The 24,283-nt window shown below is 36.4% G+C and overlaps 1 protein-coding gene across 4 annotated transcripts in view; it reads left to right on the top strand.

Annotated features, from left to right (window-relative positions):
* The window catches only part of SYT14 (synaptotagmin 14), a 183,697-nt gene that overhangs the window by 61,003 nt on the left and 98,411 nt on the right, over positions 1-24,283 (top strand). For all 4 annotated transcript variants that reach the window (XM_019714488.3, XM_019714489.3, XM_074322503.2 and 1 more), the window contains one exon: positions 2,790-3,005. In XM_019714488.3, coding sequence (XP_019570047.3) covers positions 2,790-3,005 — 216 coding nt within the window. The remainder of the gene's footprint in view (positions 1-2,789; positions 3,006-24,283) is intronic.

The raw sequence follows: 24,283 nt of genomic DNA, 5'->3' as shown, positions 1-24,283 counted from the left end.
GAGTAGCAGTAGAAATGAGGGAGACTTTTTCAGTTCTGCTACATGACTTTATATGTAGTTTTCTGGTTGGGGTCTGCTATCTATCAATTACATAAATGCTTTTAAATGATATAATAGAGGCTGATTCAGGATGAATGAGCTAAGTCATTCATCTTGAACAGAAAAGGAACACCAGTTTTTGGGAATATAGTCAGCCCTCAGTATCTGTGGATTTCATATCTGCGGATTCAACCAACCATGGAACAAAAATGTTTTTTAAAAAAATTTGTGTTCTCACTAATATGTGCTATGTATGTAGTTAGGTCTATGGTGATTGCACTGAACATATACACTTTTTTTCCTTGTCATCATTCCCTAAACAATACAGTGTAACAACTATTTACATAGCATTTACATTGTATTAGGTACTATAAGTAATCTAGAGATGATTTAAAGCATACAGGAGGGTGTACATAGGTTATAAACAAATGCTATGCTATTTTATGTTAGGGACCTAAGCATCCTTGGATTTTGGGATCTGCGGTGGTTTTTGGTAGCCTTGATTTAGTTTTGGTAGTCTTATTACTTGAAGTAGCAGAAATAAATAAAATTAAATAGAATAGTTCACATATTATTTTTATTCAGAAAATAGCAGTAAAATGCATGTTAGTAATAAATACTTCACAAGTAGCAGCACAGAGTTTTTAATTTTGTTTTGATTTGTTTTCCTTAAGAAGCATGCTGCTACCCAAAGAAACCAAATACCTCTCAAGTATTCTAGATTGTAGTCAGTACTAAACTGAAACAAGTTCAGTTCTAAAAATCATTTTAAAAATTATTTGACCCATAGATTATACTTTCATATAGCTGAACTGTAGTATCACTAGTTCCTGGGTTGTAGGTTCTGACATAGAGCTTATAAAGCAGAAAGAGGAGGGAGAGTTTCCTTCTCTATTTCTGAATGCAGGGCTACTTTCGGCAATATTTTATAATAGTTGAAGTGTGACTATAGAATTTCTAGTTATTGTCCTCAGTGCTGATCTGCTGCCTTGGGACCACCACCATGGTACCCTACAAAGTGCTGAAAGCTCTGAACTGGGAGTCACAATGCATCCGTTCTAGACCAGATCTGCCATCATCTCAGCACCACCCAGCAGAACTGTCTGCATGAGGGAAAAGCTCTGCATATCCGTATGGCTCCATATAGTAACCACTAGCCCCATGTGGCTATTGAGCACATGAAATGTTACTAGTAGCACTAGGGCACTGGATTTTAAGTTTTATTTTTTTTTTAATAGCTGCATGTGGCTCGTGACTGCATACTGGGCATGCAGAATATGTTTTATCCTTTTATGATTTTATTTTACTGAACTAAAAAGTAGGACTTAGATTGTTGACTTAGAAGCTCCCTTCTTCTAACTCTAAACATTCACTTTCTATCCCGTATTTTAAAATTACTTATTCTATGTCCCCCCACTTGAATTTCAAACCTTGATTTCTTTAGTACAGATGATCTCAACTGAGTATAAAGAGAAAAACATCTGGACTAAACTCATAAATTCCACCTGTTGTGGTCGCTTCATCCTTTTAGGTTGATTTATAATTCTAAGAGGGTTGCATCTCAGTTTAAATGCATCTCAACATGCGACTGTTTCAAAATTTTACTGTTTTAAAAGGTAATAACTAGTGCTTTTTGAAATAATAAAAAAATATATATACCATCTAAAATTTTACATGAAATTTAGGTATATGTAAGGAAAATTTTCCTAGTTATTCTACTGTTCATAGATAATAAGTATTAAGTTTGGTGTTTATCTTTCCACATATTTTTATATGTGTGTATAAATATATGCTGCATGTATGTGTGTATATATTGCATGTAAGTGTGTGTGTGTGTGTGTGTTTAAGTGAGAATATAAATATACCTTCTATCTTATAACCCTCTCTTTTTTTTTAACATGATGTTACTCTTTCCCTGTACTTGTAAGTTCACCTCCTCATTTTTAATGCTGCATAGTGTATCATTGCATAGACATAGCATAATTTACTTAACCAAGGCTCAGAGATGGATGTTTAGGTTATATTTTATTTTTGTTTTCTTTTAAACATAATACAGTGAATTGTCTCAAATATATATCTTTGCTCACCTGTTAATTATTTTGTTAAACTGAATTCTTAGGAATGGAATTGGTAAATTCCTAGAAATGGATCAAAGACTGTACAGATTTAAAAGTTTGATATGTATTTCAAAATTGCTCTCTAGAAAATTTTGACCGGTTATAATTTCATCAATAATATACATCTGCCTGTTTCCCTGTTGCACTCCCAGCACTAAGAATTGTTAGTGCTGAAAATTTTTGCCAAGATGACAACCAAAATATCACTTATAACATGAATTATTTGAATCAGGTCCATATGTACTGGCAATACTTATAACTACCTTTGTGTACTACTAATCCTTTAAAAAAATTACACAAGATAGCAAGCCCTATTTTTTTTTTTTCATGTGTATCATTGTTGGAAAATCACTGTCACTAACATTTATATAATTAGAATATAACGATTCAGTCTTTTTCTAATAAGACATAAAATCTAAATCTTGGGCTTCTTAAATGAAAAAAATTATACTTCTCTAATGCTGAAAATTCAGGTTGTGTGTATTTATATATATATGTGTGTATATATATGTATATATATTTGTGTGCATGTGGATATCTATGACATTATATATGTATCTCGGTGAGTATATTAAATTCATCGTACTTTATTGCATTAAGATTTTGATTTGCCCTCCTTATCATTGCAAATAGATAATTCCTACACGGACAAAGATGAGCACGGTTCCTCCTCTGAAAGTGAAGATGAAGCCCTGGGTAAATACCATGAGGCCTTATCCAGGACACACAACTCCAGACTGCCGCTGGCTGATTGCAGGCAAAAGAACTATACTTGGGAAACAAGACAAAAATATAGTCCTCTATCTGCAGAGTATGATGGATACAGTAGTGAAGCATCAATAGATGAAGGTAAGACAGGCTAATTATTATTATTTTGTTTAGATGACAAGTTAATAGTATTAGATTATTTTCCCCCAAAATTCTAGGCATCTGGGGTTGCACAATAAACCAAGTAGCCCATACAGTAGAGTCACAGTTCTGGGATTATAATTTATACAAATTCAAATGTTTGCACTCAAGCCAAAAACCAAAACACCCAAAAGCAAAACACTAAATTAAATACAATAGTAACACTAGCTCTCTTTCCACAATGAACATATGCCTAGCAAGCATGAGACGTGAATCTGTTGTTCTCTCAAATGGAATCAGTTCCTAAATACCTGTTACAAGAACTGATGATGGTCTAAGTATCGAAGAGTGTTGAATGTGATTCCAGCATGTAAATGTATGCTCCTTCATTCAATATGGCCCCTAAACGTGAGCCAAATACTTCATGTGGCACATAGCAGAAGAAATGGTGGTCTGTTCTGTGAGGGAGGAAAAATTGTCTGAGATGAAATTTATTGAGGCTAGTACTGCATTATGGTGTAAGGATGATTTAAGGAATTTTCAAGGATTATTTTGTCTCTAATTGATTTGTCTTCTGTATTGACATTAACTTTAGAACTCAACCTATGTAAGAGATACAAGTCCCCTCTCACATGTTTTTATGTCTTTCTACAAGAGACATAAAAGAGGTTTTGCCATTAATTAAAGCATATTTATTTCCACATTCAAGTAAGTTGTTCACGTGCTTGATATAATATATGATTACTCATACAGTAATTATCTTTATACCCAGATCTGAAAAAAGAACAGTATATCTTAGACAATGTTTTTTTTTTTTATTATTATTATTCTACAGAACACAGACTATCCTTAATTTAATAGCTGTGGTTTGTGTTTTAGGGCCTATTACCATTGATGACTTAAAGTTTTACCTCAGTACATACAGTTGTCAGAGGACCTGCATTGTCTTTGTTTGTAATTGGCTTAATACTCAGTAAAGATTGATATACTTCCTTTTTATTTCTAGTTCCTTTTTATTTCTATAGGTATAATAAGAAATTAATCAAATACTGAGTGATTACTATATAGAAAGACCATTATGCGATGCTAGGGAAGAAATACAAAATATTAGACATGGACTTTACCCTCAAAAAAACATTTCTAGCACTAGAGAAAATAAGACATGTACTTGCAAAGATAACTAAATAATGCAAAGCACTAGAGCCAGTTCCCAACGTAGGTACACCCCAGGCTCATGAGTAGTAGAGCAGAAAGAGAATGGGTTTTGAAGCCTAACCTTGTTCACATTCTGGCTCCATGACTTAACATATTCGCTATGAAACCTTGCTAGTAGAGTTAATTGTTTATAGGATTTTATTGTTTTATTGTGTCTAAAATGTGGCTAATGCCTTCCTGATAGGATTGTCATCAACATTAAATGGTATATGTGGCCGTTTTTAGCATAGTGTCTGACACCTAGTAGAGAAGTGATCAGTAAATAATGGTTGTAGATGAGAGCAGTGAAAACAGGAGGCTGATGGTAGTGAGTAGTCATGAACAAGCCCTGAGTTTGTAATCTGTGGCCCTAGACACTTCCCTTTTTGCAGCTCCCATTTAGGATTTTTATTCTTCCCTATTTATTCCTCCTTTTCCCGCATCTCCTACAATTCTCTGCTGCTTCCTTGTGGTCCTGTTACTCTGTTATGGCTCTGTGTCTGGCAGAAGCTGTTAGAACAGAAGCATAACCTTAGTGTCTCTTCGATTCTTGCCCTAACTCTAGAACTGGTTGGTGAAAGTGTCCTGGAATCACTTTGTCATTTCAAGACCCATCTGTACTTTCCTACCACTTCTCCCCCACCGCAGATCATTTGCTGAAAACATCCAGGGTTGATTGATATTAGGCATTCTGAAATTAGATCTATTTATTTCTCAAACATTTGTTGAAAGCTTTTTATGTGCCATACTAGATACTATGGATTAAAAAAATGAATAAAACAAGCTTGTTTCAGAGAGCCCACAGACTGAAGGAGGAAGACCATGAGTGTATGTATAACATAATGTGGTAAGTGGCCTGTTAGTTTCATGAGCACAGTACTGTAGAAATGCAGAGGCGGTGACTCAGACTTTGGGAGGTGGGGATACGGAGAAGTCTAATTCAGTCTTCAGAGAATAGGTGAACTGGACTTAAGTGAGAACCGTTTCAACAACCATGGAATGGTGATTGCGTGAAAGTAGAAGGGTATATTTCAGTGTCTTTAATTTAGTATCTGTGTTTGGAGAATGGGCACGTATTAAGATTGAATGCCATGCTCAGTAGTTTGGACATTGTCTTATAGGAAATATAGAGTTCTGGAAGATTTTTAACACGAACAGTGTGGCACTTTTAGATCAGTGTATCTAAGAAAGATTATTTAACTACTGTAACAGAAGATTAATTGGAGGTAGGAGCTCTTGGAGGCAGAAAAGACCAGTCATATAAACAGTGATGAAATCCTCATTGGCAGTGAATTTAGGGGTAAAGAATTCATAGATTTAGGGATGGTTTCAGTATATCTTGGTGAATGACTGTGTGTAATGAGTGAGGAATCAAGATTTTTGTTTAGTTTAGAGAGCATTAGAGAAGTAAGTTTGTGGGAGGAGATAATTTAGGTTTGGTCATGCTAAATTTGAAGTGTCTGTGGAATAGCCAGGTGGAGGTGGACATTCTTATTGTTAAAACGCTGTCATGGGGATTTAGGATGGGGAGATGACCAAGTGATAATATAAGGTACAGTAGACTAGGAGATTGGATTTTGTGTTATAGATTATTGCTATTGAAAAATCAAAGATCACTATGAGCGATTCCGTGGAGGAGGGGAAGAATGGGAGAATTTGATTGGAGAGGGAGATTTCAGAGCTCAAGATCTTAGGGAAAAGCAATTTCAAGTGATAGTAAATGCTGAACATGCGTACAGGCAAAGATGCAGACGAACTACATATAGAATGCTAAAAAGTTTTAAGGAAGGGAGTAAAATACCATCTGTTGGGGAATATGAAAGAGCTTCAGAGAAAATGGCATTTGGCCTCAGCTTTGAAGAATGGATAGAAAGTATGTGAAAAGAATAAATGGAGGTATTTTTAGACAGAGGGAACTTCACAAATCCAAAATGAAAAGTGGTAAAATGTAGGGACTATTTCAGGAACAGAGAGAATTCTGCTTGGCTCCAACATACATGTATATGAGGTGTGATCAAACAGTACAATTTAAATTTGAAAAATTTATTACAGTAAAAGACACATTGCCATTAATCCCCCTCAGAATACTCCCCCTCTCTTTGAACACACTTATCCCATTGTTTTTGCTACTTTCTGAAGCAGTTCTAGAAGTCCTCTTTTGTGAGTGTCTTTAGTGCGCCTGTCATGGCTGCCTCGATGTCCTGAATCTTTATGAGTTTGGGGAAGAGCCAGAAGTCACATGGTGCCAGATCCAGTGAATAAGGTGGATGAGGACACATTGTAATGTTTTCATTTGACAGAAATTGCTGTACCAGAAGCGATGTGTGACAGGGACCCTTTCTGTTTTGATCACGAAATACTGTGAATGCTGCTGCCGAGTACCGTCCAATGGAAAGACAAGGATATTCAGTACGGGAAGTGGTGCATCAAACCTTAGTAACAATGTGTGACAAGTTTTAACTTGTTCGGTGCAGTCAGTTGGGTGTGAGCTACGGTTGAGAGAAGGTGTGTTTTAAAGTATGTCATAAATCATCCTCCATCATGACAGCACTCCATGTCATACACCACTTCTGCTATATGGCAATTTCTGTCAAATAAAAACATTATGGCATGTCCTTATCTACCTTATTCACCAGATCTGGCACCGTGCAACTTCTGGTTCTTCCCCAAAGTCAAAATGAGCATGAAGGGTAAACGTTTTGAATGAATTCAGGATATGGAGGCAGCCACAACAGCACGACTAAAGAACTCACAAAAGAGGACTTCCAGAACTGCTTCAGAAAGTGGCAAGAATGAAGGGATAGGTGTGTTGGAAGCGAGGAGGAGTATTTTGAGGAGGATTAATGGCGATGTGTCTTTTACTGTAATACATTGTTTTCATTTAAACATTTATTGTATTGTTTGTTACACCTCATATATGATAGGTAGGATATTTAAAAAGTTGGAAATGGCTATGGAGGTTGAAATCATGATTGGGGTTAGGGGAGAGGTTTTCAGATCATATGTACTTAGAGACTAGAAACCATGGGAATGGATTAAATTGATGAGGGAGAATATGTGATGAGAAAAGATCAATGAATAATTTCCTTTCATTAACAGTAGAATCAGCCCTAATGCGTCTTTTGGAGCAAACTTAATATAAGACCTGGTATTATATTATATTGTATTGTACAATATTATTATATAATAGACTGGGAAAGAGATTTTATAATATTATATTATAGACTGGGTCTTATATTATGGTAAAATAAGACCAGGTCTTATATTAATTTTTGCTCCAAAAGAGGCATTAGAGATGATTGTCCAACTAGGTCTTATTTTCAGGGAAACATGGTATAAGACCAGGTATGATATGATATGATATAATATAATATAAAGATATAATAAAATATAAGACCAGGTATGATATGATTAATATAATATAATATAATATAATATAATATAATATAATATAATATACCAGGTCTTATATAAATTTTTGCTCCAAAAGACACATTAGAGCTGATTGTCCAGCTAGGTCTTATTTTCGGGGAAACACGGTAGTACCCGCCTCTGGTATATATTCGGGAAGGAGGAGGATTTAGTTAAAATATACATTTGAGTCTCCATGAGGTGATTGTGTCTGCATAGGTGACTCAGCAGAAATATTGCTCACTTTATGGCTGGTCTCCTAAGAGGACTACTGAGTACAGGTCTCTTGGTAGGATTTGTTCATTTTCCTGAGGTACAAGTAAAGGGATGAGTAGAGCAGATTAGATTTCTCTTTACTGCTCTGACCCTGTATTTGGCATATTATTTTGCAAGTTCATAAAGATCAGACTTGACAAATGTGGGTTGAGGTAACTAAATGAAAGGAAAAATATTTTTAAATACACATTTTTTATATGACATACTATTTCCTCATTAGTGCTAGTAAGGAACTGTAAGTGTATTTCTCAGCACTGAATAATTCCAGTAGAGAAGTTTTGCAATAGCCAACATTGGAAACATACAAGACTAGAGAAGAGTCAGGGAGGGCTAGAGATGAGGAGAGACTAGAGCAGGAGAACGTTCTGAGCAGGTAGTAAGATTGAGATCCTTCTGTGTGCCTGACCCTGCAAGTTTCTGTACACATTGTCATACTTAATCTTCACTGCAGCTCCTTGTGGTAGCTAAGATTATCCCCAGAAGAGATTTTAGATTGAATACGTAATTTTTAACCTAAAGTCACACCGTAAGTTATAAACACTTCTCAAGTCTACTGCAAAATGAATGTCGGTTTAGCTCCTGTTAGGTCAGCACTGTGACTTTAATATCCTCCCTAAGTCTGTTTCACTCATGATTAACCCCTTCAGTTGAGTCCTTTACAACAGTTTATATATTGTAAGTCTGAAATACAGGTATTCTAGAAAAAGCAAGAAAATGTGATGGCATATTTGTTGATCAACTTTTCTCCTCTAGATGGCCATATTAATCTTCCATTCTTTTGGAATGACATAAGAAAATTGTCTAGGAAAAATAAAATAATGTATCAAATTTCCTTTGTTAATAATTTTAATTCATTTTTGCTATGTTCTTAAAATTAAGGGCATTTTCTGATATGCTCTCTTACTTTAGGTAGTGCATATCTTGTTTAAGTTGGTAAGATAAACTAACCTCTGAAATTCCATTCACGCTAATTTATACTTTCCATTTTTATATTAGATAGGAAAAGCCCATTGAAGATGATATTATATGAAGAGCAAATTTAGTAAAATTATTAGAATGTCTTTCTATTATTTATAGCTTTTCTTTTTTAGTTCACCAAAGAGATTACCAAGTTATATTTACATATTGTGGCATAGCTATATTATTAAAATCGTGTTATTTTGGGGGTGAGTTCATTTAAAATGCTTTTAGAAAATAATTTCCAGTATCACTTATGTCTTAGGGTATGTAATACATATATGTGTGTGCACACACACACACACACACACACGACATGTGTCATTCTTATATGTCTTCTTTACAAGCTCCATAATTTTGATACTACCTTTTTTTTTATGAGTATAATTTTGTTAACATTTTTAATAGTAAGATAACAGCAGTAAATCAGCTTTGTTCAGTAGGCAAAACAACTGTAACCAGGTGAACCATAAACCATTTTGTCCAAAACTGACTCCCAGGAGCAAATATGTAACAGGAAAGCTAATCAGACCTTTGCTCTTACTGTACTTTGTCACCAGGGACACTGTTTTGATATCTAAGTGCATCTCTTTCCTGGGCCCTTCCTGGTTGCTTATGCAGGTCACTAGATCTTAAGGTTTTACAGATTTTTATCAACTTATTCCTTTTGTAACATTGTTAGTGACGAGCTGGTAGTGTTCTTGTAAGATGGCTAATGACAGCGTCTCCAGCCCTCTGCCCTGTCACAACGGCAGTTGACTCAGGGGGTGGCATAGCTCCCACTGCTCTTGTGGACTGGCCGGGGTGATGCCATGTGGAACGTCAGCTGACCCAGAAACCAAGACATTAGCAATTACGGTGGTGTCAGCACAATAAACACCTGCTGGACTTCAGTGTCCATAAAGTATGTTCTTTGTACATTAGATGATCCAGTGTGTTGGCTTTTAGCTCTTGATGAAAACTACGTATCATAACCTTTCCCTTTCATATTTGCTATGGGAAAGCTCAGAGCTGAGTTTTTTGGGGGTTTGTTTTTTTTTTTGTTTTTTTTTCTTGGTTCAATCATAGTAACTAATTCCTCAGTGTCTTTAATATAACAATTTCTGTGCTCCTTCCAATGTTTTCTTCTTAATTTCAGGTATACAAAACAGTGTTAGACATTTACACCCCTCACAAAGTGATAACCCCCCAGTCTACTACCCCTCTGACATCAAATATAGTTGTTACAATTCCATTGACTATATTCCCTATTTTAAGTGCATTATAACTGTCTTATAAAGATAGCCCTATTAATTTCCACAATTTAAGTGCAAATAAATCTATATTTTTTAGTTGCTTTTAACAAAAAATATTTAGTGTCTTAAAAATAGTGAAAGTTATATATATTAAATGGTTTATTTAGATTTTTGTTAAACTTTTTCTTTGATTTCAGTTTTTTGTTCATGAGCATTTCTCTTCTGAAGACTTCTTTATTGTGTATGTGTGTGCTTTAAATATGGTCAATTTGAAGAGAAACTAATCTTGAAGACTTGTCCTGCATCTTTGTGTTTTGGAGCTCTTTTTGTGTGATGAGATCATTGCTCCCAGAAGTGTAAACTTCTTTTATTGTGCTACTTTGCAGGCCACCTCTGATTTCTAAGATGAGATAGATGTGTTTGTGCAGTTTAGGTAAAGGTATAGCCTGCTGGGTAAATGAATTAGAAAAAGGCATCACCTGTGAGCAGACACTATGCCGCGAGAATACCGTTCAGTGAACAGATAGCACCTGTGTAAGAAGGGCAAGGCATCCCTTCCTCCAGGTGTAAGACTGGGCAAACCCACCACGGGCTGAATTTCTGCCCCGCCTCAGGCAGGTGCCTTCGGCATGCACAGACTGCATAGCCATGCACAATGCCCCTGAACACCAGTGTTTATACACTTTCAATCTCAAAGTAAGTTGGTGAGATTGCTGGGCTTTCATGGTGAACCTATATACAGTCTTCACAATTTGGAGGGGGGAGCGGGCAGGAGCTGCGATAACTTGTCTGACAGTGGATGAGTAGAAAAATAGAAATTAAATGATAGACATTAAAGGTATCCTACTTGATTGATTATAAAACTGACACCCAGAGACATGCGATTTTACTGAGACCATACAGTTCATTAGTGGCAAAACTGAGGCTGTGAGTGTTTGTAACCAGAGAACAGGTTTTTAAAAAGAACTATTTAGTAACCAAGTGAGTAGAAAGTGATACACTATAAGTTGAACATGGGCTGTATCCATTGCTAGGGGTTGAAACACGTCTGGTAAGTGGAAGAATATTGTAACTGCCATCAAGCAGCACTGGGACCTGACATTTCATCACAGGTTTCAGTTAGCAAAGTCTATAGGAGATCGATCTCAGATACATTTAGGGAGCATTATATAGAATCACAAACAAACCGACAAATAATTGTATTACCTGAGGGCAACAGTGGGTGGTTTAAACTGACTAGTGTAGCTGTATTAACTGTAAGTTCAAGCCCACCAACAAGATAGATCTTATAGAAAACTGTACCTATTGAAGGAGACAACTCTATTTGTTCTCCAGGATGTGAGATAATCTTTTTAAGGTGATAGAATGGAAAACTTGGAGATATGTCTAAAGACCTTACATGGCTGTTAACTCTGGAGCCTCGGAAAAACTCTCACTGATTTAGAGTGAAGTGGAGAGCTGGGGGACAGCACGGCAGGGAGATCCTGAGATGAAGGAGCCCTCAGACAGAGGGATGCTCGTTAATGTGGCTGGAGTAACATTTCATTTTACCTCCTTTCGTGCACTGCTAACGTGCTTGTATAGAATCCTTAATGTCCTCTTCACAGAAATCTTGTGGTTTGCTTAATTAATTAATTAATTAATTAATTACCATGTTTCCCAGAAAATAACACCTAGCTGGACAATCAGTTCTAATGCGTGTTTTCGAGCAAAAATTAATATAAGACCCGGTGTTATGTTATGTATGTTATGTTATGTTATGTTATGTTATGTTATGTTATGTTATGTTATGTTTGTTAGATAAGACCCGGTCTTATTTTACAATAAGACCGGGTCTTACCATAAAATAAGACTGGGTCTTATGTTAATTTTTGCTCCAAAAGACGCATTAGAGCTGATTGTCTGGCTAGGTCTTATTTTCGGGGAAACACTGTGTGATCCCAGTTGCTTGAGAAAACAGCAGCTTAGAGAAGAATATTAGCATGCCCAGTTTACACAGCTGTAAGAGCTGGAAGGCAAATCCAAGTTTAGTGCTTCCAGAGCTCAGTTGCTTGTCCACATCAGGACTCTCCTATGTAGTATAAGAACAAAGAAAGTAGTTTGTTTTTTCCTTTCGAGCATGCTGTCCCATTGTTCTAACAGAATTTCCTGACTACTTTGGCGACTTAGGAAAAGGAAGAACCATACAACTGAGAAATAGCTGGGTTTTCATCTCAAACTCAGATGTGAAGCATTTATTATGCCTGCTGTACTTAGCAAAAAACTTGGGCAGGTTTTCTGCAGGCTGCACAGAGCAGTGAGACTCTAGAGCAGGGGTGTCCAAACTGCAGCCCGCGGGCTAACTGTGGCCCGCAATCCATTTTTAATTGGCCCGCAGCAAATTCCAAAAAATATATTTAGTTTACTTAAATAAACCAGGTGAGGCAATACATACTTCACCTCGAGTGAGTGGCCCGGCTGTTTGTGTATTTTACTGCATATGGCCCTTGGTGAAAAATGTTGAAAGAAGTTTGGACACCCCTGCCCTAGAGTTTGTATGCAGTTCTTATCGTTGGGACCCACGACATAAAGTTTGGGGAAATACTAGTGACTTCTCACTTTATCTGCTAGGCTTGTTCCAAAAAAGCCAGAAGGCGTTTATTGAGATACTACGAAAGTTCACCATGTCAGACTCTTGTTAGATTTCACTTTGCTAAGGGGAGAGATTTCAGGAGTTGGTTCCCGTGGGAAGTATTCCAGTTACCTAGGACACAGGCATCTGCCACAAGCCTCCTGTCACCTTAAGGATATCACAGCAAGGGCAAAAGCGTCTGTACCAGCAGCATACTGCTGCGACACACCTTGGCTTTATTAAATATTATTTTCAATGGCTTGGCTGGAATCTTGACAGTAGACCTCTTCTTTAGAGTGTGTGATAGAAGATTTAGGAAGCCCCACCTAAGAGTTGAAGTGTTTGCAACAGCCTCAGCATAATTAAATGTATCACTGACCGTGTAATACACAAGTGTAGTTTCAGGAACAGTAAGAAGGCAGCTGTTACGACTGTGGTAAGCTTAAACTAGTCGACCAATCAAAAGCCTGCCTTACCTTGGGATGGACTGGGGGGAACTTACACAGTAAAGAAGTGAATGGCTTTCACTCATCTGCATACCACCCAGAATGAACCATCATTATTTTCATATACTTCCTTCCAGAAAACTTTTATGGTTATAATTTTAAAAAGTTTATATAACTATACATAAGTACATTTTCTTTCAAAAATTTAACCTACTAGAGAGAGCAAATGTTTCCTTGTCTTGAGCCCTTCCCCCTTTCCCAGAAGCAGGCTTTGTTACAAGTTTGGTATCTATCCTTCCAGTCCTGTTTTCATATTTTATGTACACATATAAAGTGTTCATAGAAAGAACACTTTGGGGTGTTTTAAAACTTTCGTAAATGGTTTCATCTTAGGCCCAGGGAGGGAGAGAGGGAGAGAGGCAAGGGGGAGAGAGAAAAAGCAGTGGACTTGGGCTCTGTTGAGCTGCCTGTGTTTGCATCCTGACTCTGCTGTCTTCCCCTTTGTGCTAGTGTTTTCTTATCTGGTAAATGGACATGGTGGTAATAAATATAATACCAAAGCAAGCTAATATTTACTTACAACAGTGCCAGTCACTGAGCAAATGATAGGTAAGGGTTAACTGTTGTTTTTATTAATAAAATTAATATTATTATGCCAGCTCGGCTAGGCATTCAATTTGTTTGTGAAACTCAGCAGAGTATTAGAAGAGGGTTCCCTGTCTAGGGCATCTCCCCAGCTTCAAATTGCCAGGCTTCCATGAGGTTCAGCCCATTATGGCAATGCCTGCAGTGCACCAAGAAGACAGTGCCTGCAATGACTGCATTACCACCTACCCCTCTGTAATCCTTAGATCCTTCAGAGGCAGTAAGTGCTATAGAGACTGCAGCCGGCATCAGGATGAGGGGCTACAGCTACATGAGGGGCTGTAGACAGGCAGGCAGCTGGTAGCCATGACCTAAGTAGACCAGATGGACGGTGAGCATTTTCCCGCTGGGGTGCTAATGCCAAGGCTTCTCCCGGTCTGGTGTCTGTGGGAACATATAAGGACAGGGCCTGGAGCACTGGTGGGTGTGGAGGCAGTGCTGACCCCGGGCTCCTGAGGGAGATGGATAGGAGGCCGTAGGGCAACCCTCTAGAGGCCTTGTGGTTTCCAGGAAGTGGGACTTGTAGGGACTCCTTGCTTCGGCACCAACCAGCCTCAAAGAAGTTTCCAAATGCAGAAACCAAAGCTGCACTGGTACCACATGGCTGAGTGTCAGCCCTGAACTGGTTACTGATGATGGTTTCATTTCTCGTGAAATAGGTGAAGCCTTGTAATTGACCAAAGCGTTTTTTCCTAGAGGAGGAATGTGTGTTTCTGTGTATATGTAATATATGAATGTTTAATATTTATACTGTGAATTGAGAGATGTCTAGCATGTAAGTGGAAAAAAAAGTAAGATGCTGAAAAACTTTTGTACTATGCTATTTTTTATCTAAATAATAGGGAATATGTTTCTGTTTGCTTATATTTTAAAACAGTGGAAGGATACTTTAAAATATAGTTACATGTGAGGGAGGGAATGGGGTAGAGAGGACAGGGATGGAAACTGGACTTCTGACAAACCTTGTTTTATATAATTATAAACCAAAATTGAATTTAAAACCATATTCCCTGAAAACCAAAAGCACAGTGAAACAAAGGAACAGTTAACCGAACCATGCAGAGAGGGATGTTTAATTTTTTTTTTAAGTAGAAGTTGGGTTGATAGAAGGATGTTGTTACTCTAATCCAAGTGGCATATCATGGTTGTCTTGACTGCAGAAGGAGCAGTGGGGATCGAAGTGGGGAGATTTGAGAAGTGTTTTACAACAAGGATCATCAAATTCTCGATTCATTATTTGGGGGTAACAGGAAGTGAAAACTCTAGGATAGATTCCTGGTGTTTTGGTTAATCAATGAGGATGGTATGGAAAAACTAGGGTAGGATTAAGGATTCGGGGAACATTGAAGACAGCTTTGCGATATTCACTTCGAACTATGTCAAGCTGGTAGTATGAGTCTGATTACTCAAAGAGTAAAGATCTGGGCTAGAAATAGGAACGTAGGAAACATAACTATAGATGGTATTTAAAACCAGGGACTCCATGTTAGTAATGTTTCCTTATTATAGACTATACTGCAATCAAACCTGCATCACAGACTATTCCAGATTTTTTATTAGGATGATATTGAAAAGGTAAATTTCAGTACTGTGGACATGGAATGTGTTTGTGTGTTTTAATATTATAAAATATTGTACTCCTTTTGTATTGGCTTCTCCATTTAAAGCAGTTCCTCCTTCTCTGGGAACTATCTATCATTTCTAGGGGTGGACCCCAGCAACTATGTCTGTATTTCATGACCTTACCTCTGTGGCTGTCGTTGGTCGATCCCATGTTCTAAAGACAAAATGCATTAACTTCTGTTTTTGGGTCTCGGGAGGGGTCCTGGTTCATGCCCTTTTTAAGACTTAGTCTTTCAGTCGTTTCTTAGATCATGTGACATATCTTTGCATTTTTCTTATACATTTATTTTCTTCAACTCACTGTAGTTCTAGTTGGTTTCTGTTGCTAATGAATACAGAAATGTACATACGGGTAGAGACCCTTGTTTTACAATCTGAAGCTCTGTAATGAATTTAGATCCTTTAGAAATTAGTATTTTAGATCCTTTAGAAATTTCACCTCAATTTTTCCCCATTTAAAGTCATTTGCTGGCATCTGTTCTTCAGTGGAAAGGTTCTGTTGATTAAAACAATCTTTCAGTGAGTCAAGGCCATAGGAATCTCGTTTCAGTTTCAGAACTTAACGGTGCTGCTTCTAGGAAATGTGATATATTTATTCCTTCTGGATCTAATAGCACTGCTATTAAAGATACCTTGCTGTTCAGATATTTTTATTGTAAGGGTAAAAGTATCTTAAAGTTTTCCCCTTCCTTGGAATTTCCAGAAAGTGATTCTCTTTAGTAATAGTTCATTTTCTTATTGAATACTTGTAATTTTTTTCACACAGTTTAGATTTTAAAATAACAGACGCATTCACTGCTACACACATGTGGTTGAAAGTTTCTATTATAGTGGAAATTGTGGAAGTTAATTTCATTAGTGTAAATTAGTCCACAGTATATTTGTTTAATGTATTGTAAAACTTTGTCAAACTGAAGATTTGTTTATTCAAGATAGTGCTAAATACAAAGTAAATGCTTTTCCCAAATTAATTAGGTTTCTATTTTAAAAATGGATGCTTTAAATGCAGTTAATTTGAAGTTCATTTATTTTAGAACCTTATATTTCAAATTAACACATTTTAAAATTTGTAAGTTTAGTATACTGTAAGGAAGGACATAGCGTGTGTGTGTGTTGCACTCAGATACATTGAACTTTAAAAACAGAAAGAATGCTCTTTTCTATGAGGTGAAGTCTTTGAAAAAAACTTCCTCTAGCAATTTCATGTCTCTGAAGTAATAGTAAAGTTACATTAATAAACAAGGATTTTTACCAAATGAAACACACTTCTGATCTTCCTGAACTTCGGTTTTAAACAGCATTTAGATGAGCTCTACCCTCTTAATAAATTTTTTTTAAAGATCTCCTGGTTTGTTCTTACCACAAGACAAAACAGCAAAGGGGCACAAGGAAACTTTAGGAGGTGATGGATATATTTATTAACTTGATGGTCTGATAGTTTCATGGGTATGCATATGTCCAAACTCATCAAATTGTATGCACTAAGTATGTCCAGTTTTCGGCATATCAGTTATACCTTAATAAAGCTGGTAAAAAATGAAAAATAGTAGAGTGGCATTTGGAGGTACCATTTTGGAGGTAATAACTAGTAGACTGTGTATATGAAATCAAAGGTAATAATAAATGAGTAAAATCATGTTAAAACAGAAACTAGTTTTAACTTTGTAAGTTTTTAAGAACTATTTAATGTTCTTTATTTCTATTCTAAGTAGAACATATTCTGTATGACTTTAGAACTTCTAAATCTTTAGAAAATTCTATTTTAATTAATCTTCCAATATTTAGCAAATTTTATTGTATGTTCTATTTGTCCTTGGGAAAATATTTTTTATATTTTGTTTGCTAAGATAAGTTACAAAGAAAATTACTTGATTTATGTTAATAATTACTAAAATATATTGAACACATTTTTCCATATTTTTTTAAAAACAGCTTTTTTGAGATTATTTTACATGTAAAATGTACTCATTTCAAATGTATAATTCAGTGATTTTTAGTAACTTTACTGAGTGGTACAACTATCACCATAAATCATTTCTAGAACGTTTTCATTTCCTAGTAAGATCTCTCCTGCCCACCTACACAGTTACTCCTTACTCTCACCCTCAGGGTCAGGCCATCACTAATCTACTTCCTATGAATGCGCCTATGTGTAGTATTCCGGACACTTCATAGAAATGGAATCCTACAATATTTCATCTCGTGTGTCTGCTTCTTTCACTTAGCACCATGTTTTTGAGGTTCATCTATTGATGTAAACGTGTCAGTAGTTTGTTCCTTTTTATTACTGAGTTGTATTTTGCTGTAGCAATATACCACATTGTCTCTCTCCAGTCATGTTGGTGAACATAGAGCACGTTTCCGTCACTTGATATTACAAATAATGCTACTGTGCACATTCACGTGATTGCCAGTAACTATGCTAAGATCGTGAGTGCATTCACACACTTAATCTTCACAACATCTCTATAAATGAAATCGTGTTACAGATGAGGAAACTGTAAAATTACAGTGGGCCCAGGATGCAATCAGGCAGTCCAATTCTGTTTTTAATTACTATATTTTCTACTCTAATGAATCAATTAATATATTGGTTGATATAAATAATGATTCTAACTAATTTAGATCCACCATTATATAGTCTTTTAAATCCAGAATTTAGGTTAATATTGTGTTTTCATTGGATTTATTATGATTAGAAATTTTTATGGAAAGAATAAAGGTGGCAGGTACTTTGCCAGATTCATCTTTGTTGGCCTGTCACCTGTTGAAGAGTATAGCACACAGAAAGGTAGCCTGTAAATGTATATTGAATTAATGTAGCCAAAAAATAAAAACATTGTCTGGGTTTTTCTCTAGCTTTAGGTATAATTTTTCCACTTTCATTGTTTATGCACTCTTTTTCTGTATATCCTGAGTTGAAGAATTTAATGTAGATCATATTTCCAATAGATTCTGATTAAATATCCTGAGAATATTACACGTTTTAAAATACAAACATAGGTTGGCAAACGTGGGTTAACTATAGGTCTAGAATTGGGAATGCAAGTTATATATTATGCAAAATATGATTAACAAAATGCCTTTTTTTTCAGGTTAATATTTTTTGCAGAAATATATGGAAATACTACAGTGTCCTCAGTGTGTTACATTAGGGGTCACATGATCTCAGTTTGTCGCTATTATTGGTGCTACTAACGTTGTTCGATTTAAATGGTGTGGTGTCCATTAGGTTGCTCCCTTTTAAAGTTTTTTTCCCTACTTCCTAATGAGTAATAATTTCTGAGGTGGTACACTGAGATTTTGTGAATATCCTGTTCCACAATACCCAGTGGTTTTAGCATTCATTGATGAGTCTTACCTAAAACAATTATTACCATATATATATATATATATATATATATATATATATATATATATACACACACATATACATATATATGTATATGTATATATATATATTTAGCATTAGTACTCATAGGTTCTTTTTGTATTCAATGTTATAATAATCCATTCATTTGGATGCTCAAATTGCCCCAAATTTGGCTCTTGATTGTTTATTCAAGCTGACCCTATGTCTTTTGTGTGTTTTTTTAAAGATTTTATTGGGGAAGGGGAACAGGACTTTATTGGGGGAACAATATGTGCTTCCAGGACTTTTTTCCAAGTCAAGTTGTTGTCCTTTCAATCTTAGTTGTGGAGGGTGCTGTTCAGCTTCAAGTTGTTGTCCTTTTCATTCTTAGTTGCAGGGGGCGCAGCCCACCATCCCTTGTGGGAGTCGAACCAGCAACCTTGTGGTTGAGAGGGCGCACTCTAACCAACTGAGCCATTCGGGAGCTCAGCGGCAGCTCAGCTCAAGGTGCCATGTTCAATCTTAGTTGCAGGGGGCGGGGCCCACCATCCCTTGCGGGACTCGAATTGAACTGGCAACCTTGTGGTTGAGAGCCCACTGGCCCATGTGGGAATCGAACCGGCAGCCTTCGGAGTTAGGAGCATGGAGCGCTAACCACCTGAGCTACCGGGCCGGCCCCCTGTATCTTTTTGACATGTCCTCATCAAATCTTTCACACTTCTTTACTTTAAATACTTTTTGACACAAACTATTTTCCCCTTGTATTTTCCCTGCCCAGCCCAAGGATCAATAATTTTTTTAAAGTAGCCCTGGTTCCTTTTTGTGAGGAATGGTATTTAGAAGCCAAGATCTAGATGTGCTTCTTACCACTGGGTGCCATTGCTTCTAGGTTCTTTCAGTGGACAGAGTTCATTCTGATACCACCGATTTGAATCCAGAACCACAGGGTTCTTCCTCTCTGGTCTCCATTCTGTGTTTATATCTCCTTTCACCCGGAGTAAGAGCTGTGGTTCCTATAGCAACATGCTTGTACTTATTTTGCTCAGTCCTACAATGCACACAAGATAGTTTGGGAATTGCTATGCTAGGACGACTTCCAACAGTAAACCTATTAAATAAAATTCAAGAATTGTTTGCATTTCATTTATTCTTGGAATACATCCCACTAATAGGGTCTATAAGTAATGTGTTCAAAAGTTACCTGGATTAATTCTTCCTGTTTTCCTCATTATGGTTAGTTATCTATTTGGTATAAATACAGTTTGGTTCATATTTTTTGTTTCATATTTTGTGTTGGGTTTGTTTTCCATCTTTTCAATTTAATTATACTTTTGAATATGTAAAACATTAACAGTTTAAAAATAAAAGCTAGGTAAGAAGGTAAACTCAGATAAATTGCATTTCCTTTTTTATTCCTCCACTTCATTCCCACTTACTTGTGTAGATAAACACTTTTCATTAGTTTCTGGTTTATCCTTCTTATGTTTTGTTTTGCAAAAATAAGTATGCATTTTGTTATTTCCCCTTTGTTGTTATATAAAAGGCAGTATACTATGTATAAGCATATGTATTTTTTTCTTTTTCATCTTCCTTTTGTTACTTAATAGTTCTTGGAAATCAGTCCATGTGAGGTCACAGAGATCTTTCTTTTTTACATCTGCAGGTTACATTCTTGCATAAGTACATAGTTTATTTAACCAATCTATGTATACGTAGAGGAAATACCTTTCAGACTACTTTCTATAGAATATTAACATCAAATTTCTTTGTAAGACTAGCCTTGTATCTGTTAACTTTGTTTCGTTTATACTTAATAGAATAGAGATTGCTAACTATATCTTAATTATTTTTAGCAGATTATTGAACTTTCTTGTCTGCTATGTATGTTAACTTCTGGACCCTTTTATGCATATGTAGTCAGATTTATTGGCTTGTATTCCGAACTGGAATCCATTAGGAGCATCTTGGTTTCAAATAAATTGATAACAGTAACTTACTGAATTCTTTTGAAGCTCTTGTCTGTTAAGTTGTTCTTTAAGAGCAATTTATTTGAACTCTAATTACAGAATTTTTAGTATATTTAGGCTCTTGGGTTTTTTTCTCCCCCATAGTAAACTGTTTGTGACCAATTTTCAATATTAAATGCTCTCTACACACAGGAACAGTGACATTCTTAGGGATTTAATGAATAATAAAGAGTTGACAAGCAGGAAGCATTATAGTTAGGGCTCCTAACTTTTTAAAAAATTCAATCCATAATGTGTTATCTTTAAGTTTTAAGTGTGTAATTAAATGCCAAGCTCATTCCGCTGGATTCTCTACATTTTCTTAATGATTTCCAATATTACCTTTTTTTTTTAAAGATTTTATTGAGGAAGGGGAACAGGACTTTATTGAGGAACCGTATGTACTTCCAGGACTTTTTTCCAAGTCAAGTTGTTGTCCTTTCAGTCTTAGTTGTGGAGGGCGCAGCTCAGCTTCAGGTCCAGTTGCCGTTGCTAGTTGCAGGGGGCACAGCCCACCATCCCTTGCAGGAGTTGAGGAGTCAAACCGGCAACCTTGTGGTTGAGAGCCTGTGCTCCAACCAACTGAGTCATCCGTGAGCTCAGCAACAGCTCAGCTCAAGGTGCCATGTTCAATCTTAGTTGCAGGGGTGGAGCCCACTATCCCTTGCAGTACTGAAGGAGTTGAACTGGCAGCCTTGTGGTTGAGAGCCCACTGGCCCATGTGGGAATCGAACCGGCAGCCTTCGGAGTCAGGAGCACAGAGCTCCAACCACCTGAGCCACCAGGCCGGCCCCACAATATTACCATTTTATACAATAACTGTTGCATGACTACAAATTTTCTACTTTCATTTACTTACACATAAATATAGATCAGAGAAGGCCAAATTACACCAAAACATGGGAATTTGATATCCATACATATAATACAGATAAAAATATTTTTCCCTTTTTATGTTCATACATAGAGGATATGATTATATTGTAAAGGACTCTTCTTTGCTCTTGTACTACAGTGAATCACTAATTTGTGCCACAGTATTTTTTGGCATGTCTGCTGTATACTGTGATTAAAAAAAAAAAGCTTTTTAAGAGAAAATACACTTCTTTATGCTGAGTCTGAGAAGCGGTAGGTGGTCATATGTGGCTGGAAAAGTAAAACATGAGACTGACAGGTTAACTTGGTGTGGATCATTTAGGACTTAGCTGTTGGACTGACAATTTGGACTTTATTTTCAGTCATGAAGAACCATTAGAAGATTTTTAAATAGGAGTGTTACATGACCTGACATTTTTTCTAGGAAGATAACAAAGTCTATAAAAGTCTACAAAGTCTATAATAGATTAGAGATGTGAGAAATTAGAAGTAAGAAGATAGGTTAACTGTCCGGGCAAGGAATTTTTACGATTTCGTTTAGCAAGGGTAGGAATCTTGTCAAGTAGCTAACGGCCAGTTCCTAGAGTTCATGAGGCAATTCTGTGGATTGTGTCTGTAGAATGAGTGTCTAATGTTCAACTTCTGGTACCAAGCTCATGAAAACCTAAAGCCATTAACCATTTTTCTAACCCTGGTCTTATTATCGGAACACCTTTTAGTTTTTATGAAAGTAATTCATGTGGATAAAAGTACATAAAAAAATCAACAGTCTTATTTGGTTTACTTTCCTCATTTTGGTGTGGAATGTATCTTCCAGTAGCTTCCAGAGAAATGTTGTATTGGAGGTGAGCTTTTTGAAATGCTGCACTTAATGAAAATATCTTTATTCTGACGTTCTAGTGGCTAGGTGTGGAATCCTAATTTGAAAATCATTTTCCCTTAGAATTTTGAAGACATTGTTGTCGTCACATTTCAGTGTTGCTGTAAGAAGCCTGTGCCATTTTAGTTCTCGGTCATTTTCAGATGATTCATTTTATCTCGAAATTTTAGGATGTTCTCTTTCTCCCCTGTATTATAAAATTTTGTAGTGATGTACGTTGGGCAGAACTATATTATAAGTGTCGTCTCTGAGGCCATTCTGTTTTTCACAATAATCCTCCATTATCCTTTCGGTTGGCATGCGGTATATGCTTGACTGCCAGCGCCCTTGGAACTGAGAAATAAAAGGTAGCTGAGCATCTCACCACTCCTCAGACAGATTTGTACTAAATTCACTGTTGTCAGTACGATGCCTCTCCTGCACTTCTTCCTATGCCTGATGTGCCTTAATTGGATGCTTAGTATGGAGGACGCATTTTGGAGTAGCGGGTGTTGTTAATTGCATATTATGCAGGCTTTCATTTGCCTTTTGTTGTTTCTAGCACACACCTCACCCACTACCTTACATAGTACCAGAGCCTTTCTGGAGCGCTATGGAGTTAATTGGTTTGTTTCTCACCATAGTCCAACTTGGTCGCGTGAGTCAGGAAATGAACACACTGTGGGCAAGCAATTCATATTTATATTTGATCACTATTATTTATTTGACATAATTAACTTTTCTAAGTCTAATTTGTTGAAAAAAAATGAGAGTTCATAAACTTGGACCTATCTTAAAAAAATAGGAACAGCTAGCTATTTATTGATATTTTATTAGGCAAAATAGCTCGTTTTTTCCCTATCAGAATATTACTCTTAAAAATTTAAATTGAGTTTCCAGTTACCACTGTTACTTCACCTCAGACAAACCTTTTAGAAACCATTTCTAAACAAGGATGTCATCCTTCTTACAGAACATTTGGAAACACCATATAAGTAAGTTGTCTGATGCTATGTTTAAAACCTATTTTGGTCTTTTGCCTAATACTAACCTGGATTTTGGTAGAAGTTCTGTAATTATACAGCTGGAGGCAATGTTTGCTTACTTCAGAATCACTTAAAATATTGATATAAATTAGACCCAACCCCTTATTTTCATAAGTTTATGTTCTGTAAAGTACACTTGATAATGTTGTGTTACAAAGTTGTACTGACTTAAATGTTTCCAACATTTAACCTTCTGGAGCCGATGTCTCTCAAGAGCCTACACTGAAACCATGAGTAGAGGAATCTATAGGCTATGAAGTTCAATGAGAATTGGAGCAACTGAAAGTTAGTTGAGACTCACAGTATATTCCGCCATAGTTTTAAACCTGGGCTCCATGAGTGAGTCCTGTGGCTTGTGGGTAGTGGTTTGCTCTTGGAGTACGATAAAAATGAGGAAAATAGAGCTATAGCTCCTTATCTATTCTTTGATTGGTTCAAAGAAGTTAGATTTTATTTGAACAAAGGCTTCTGTAACTAGAAAGCTTTTTGTTGAAAGACATGTAGTTAATAGTATTGATAGCTGAAATCAGAAGATTGAAGGTACATCTGAGCGTGAAGTAGTATAAATACCTAAAACAAGCTTTCCTTGTTCTCCTCCTGGGTTTAACACCTTCTCCAGTTAGTCAGTCTCTTCCTTGTTCCCTATGGGCATCATGCCCATTCCTGACTTTGTACCCTTGTTGATATTATACCCTAATGTGGAACATCAGTGTCTCTTTCTATCTGTTTAACTCTACATTT

This window comes from Rhinolophus sinicus, chromosome 11 (assembly GCF_057876585.1).
Source record: "Rhinolophus sinicus isolate RSI-liver-muscle chromosome 11, RSI-T2T, whole genome shotgun sequence".
Taxonomy (NCBI): Eukaryota; Metazoa; Chordata; class Mammalia; order Chiroptera; family Rhinolophidae; genus Rhinolophus; species Rhinolophus sinicus.
The sequence above is the reverse complement of the archived record's forward strand: the minus strand, read 5'-3'. Positions and strand labels throughout refer to the sequence as shown.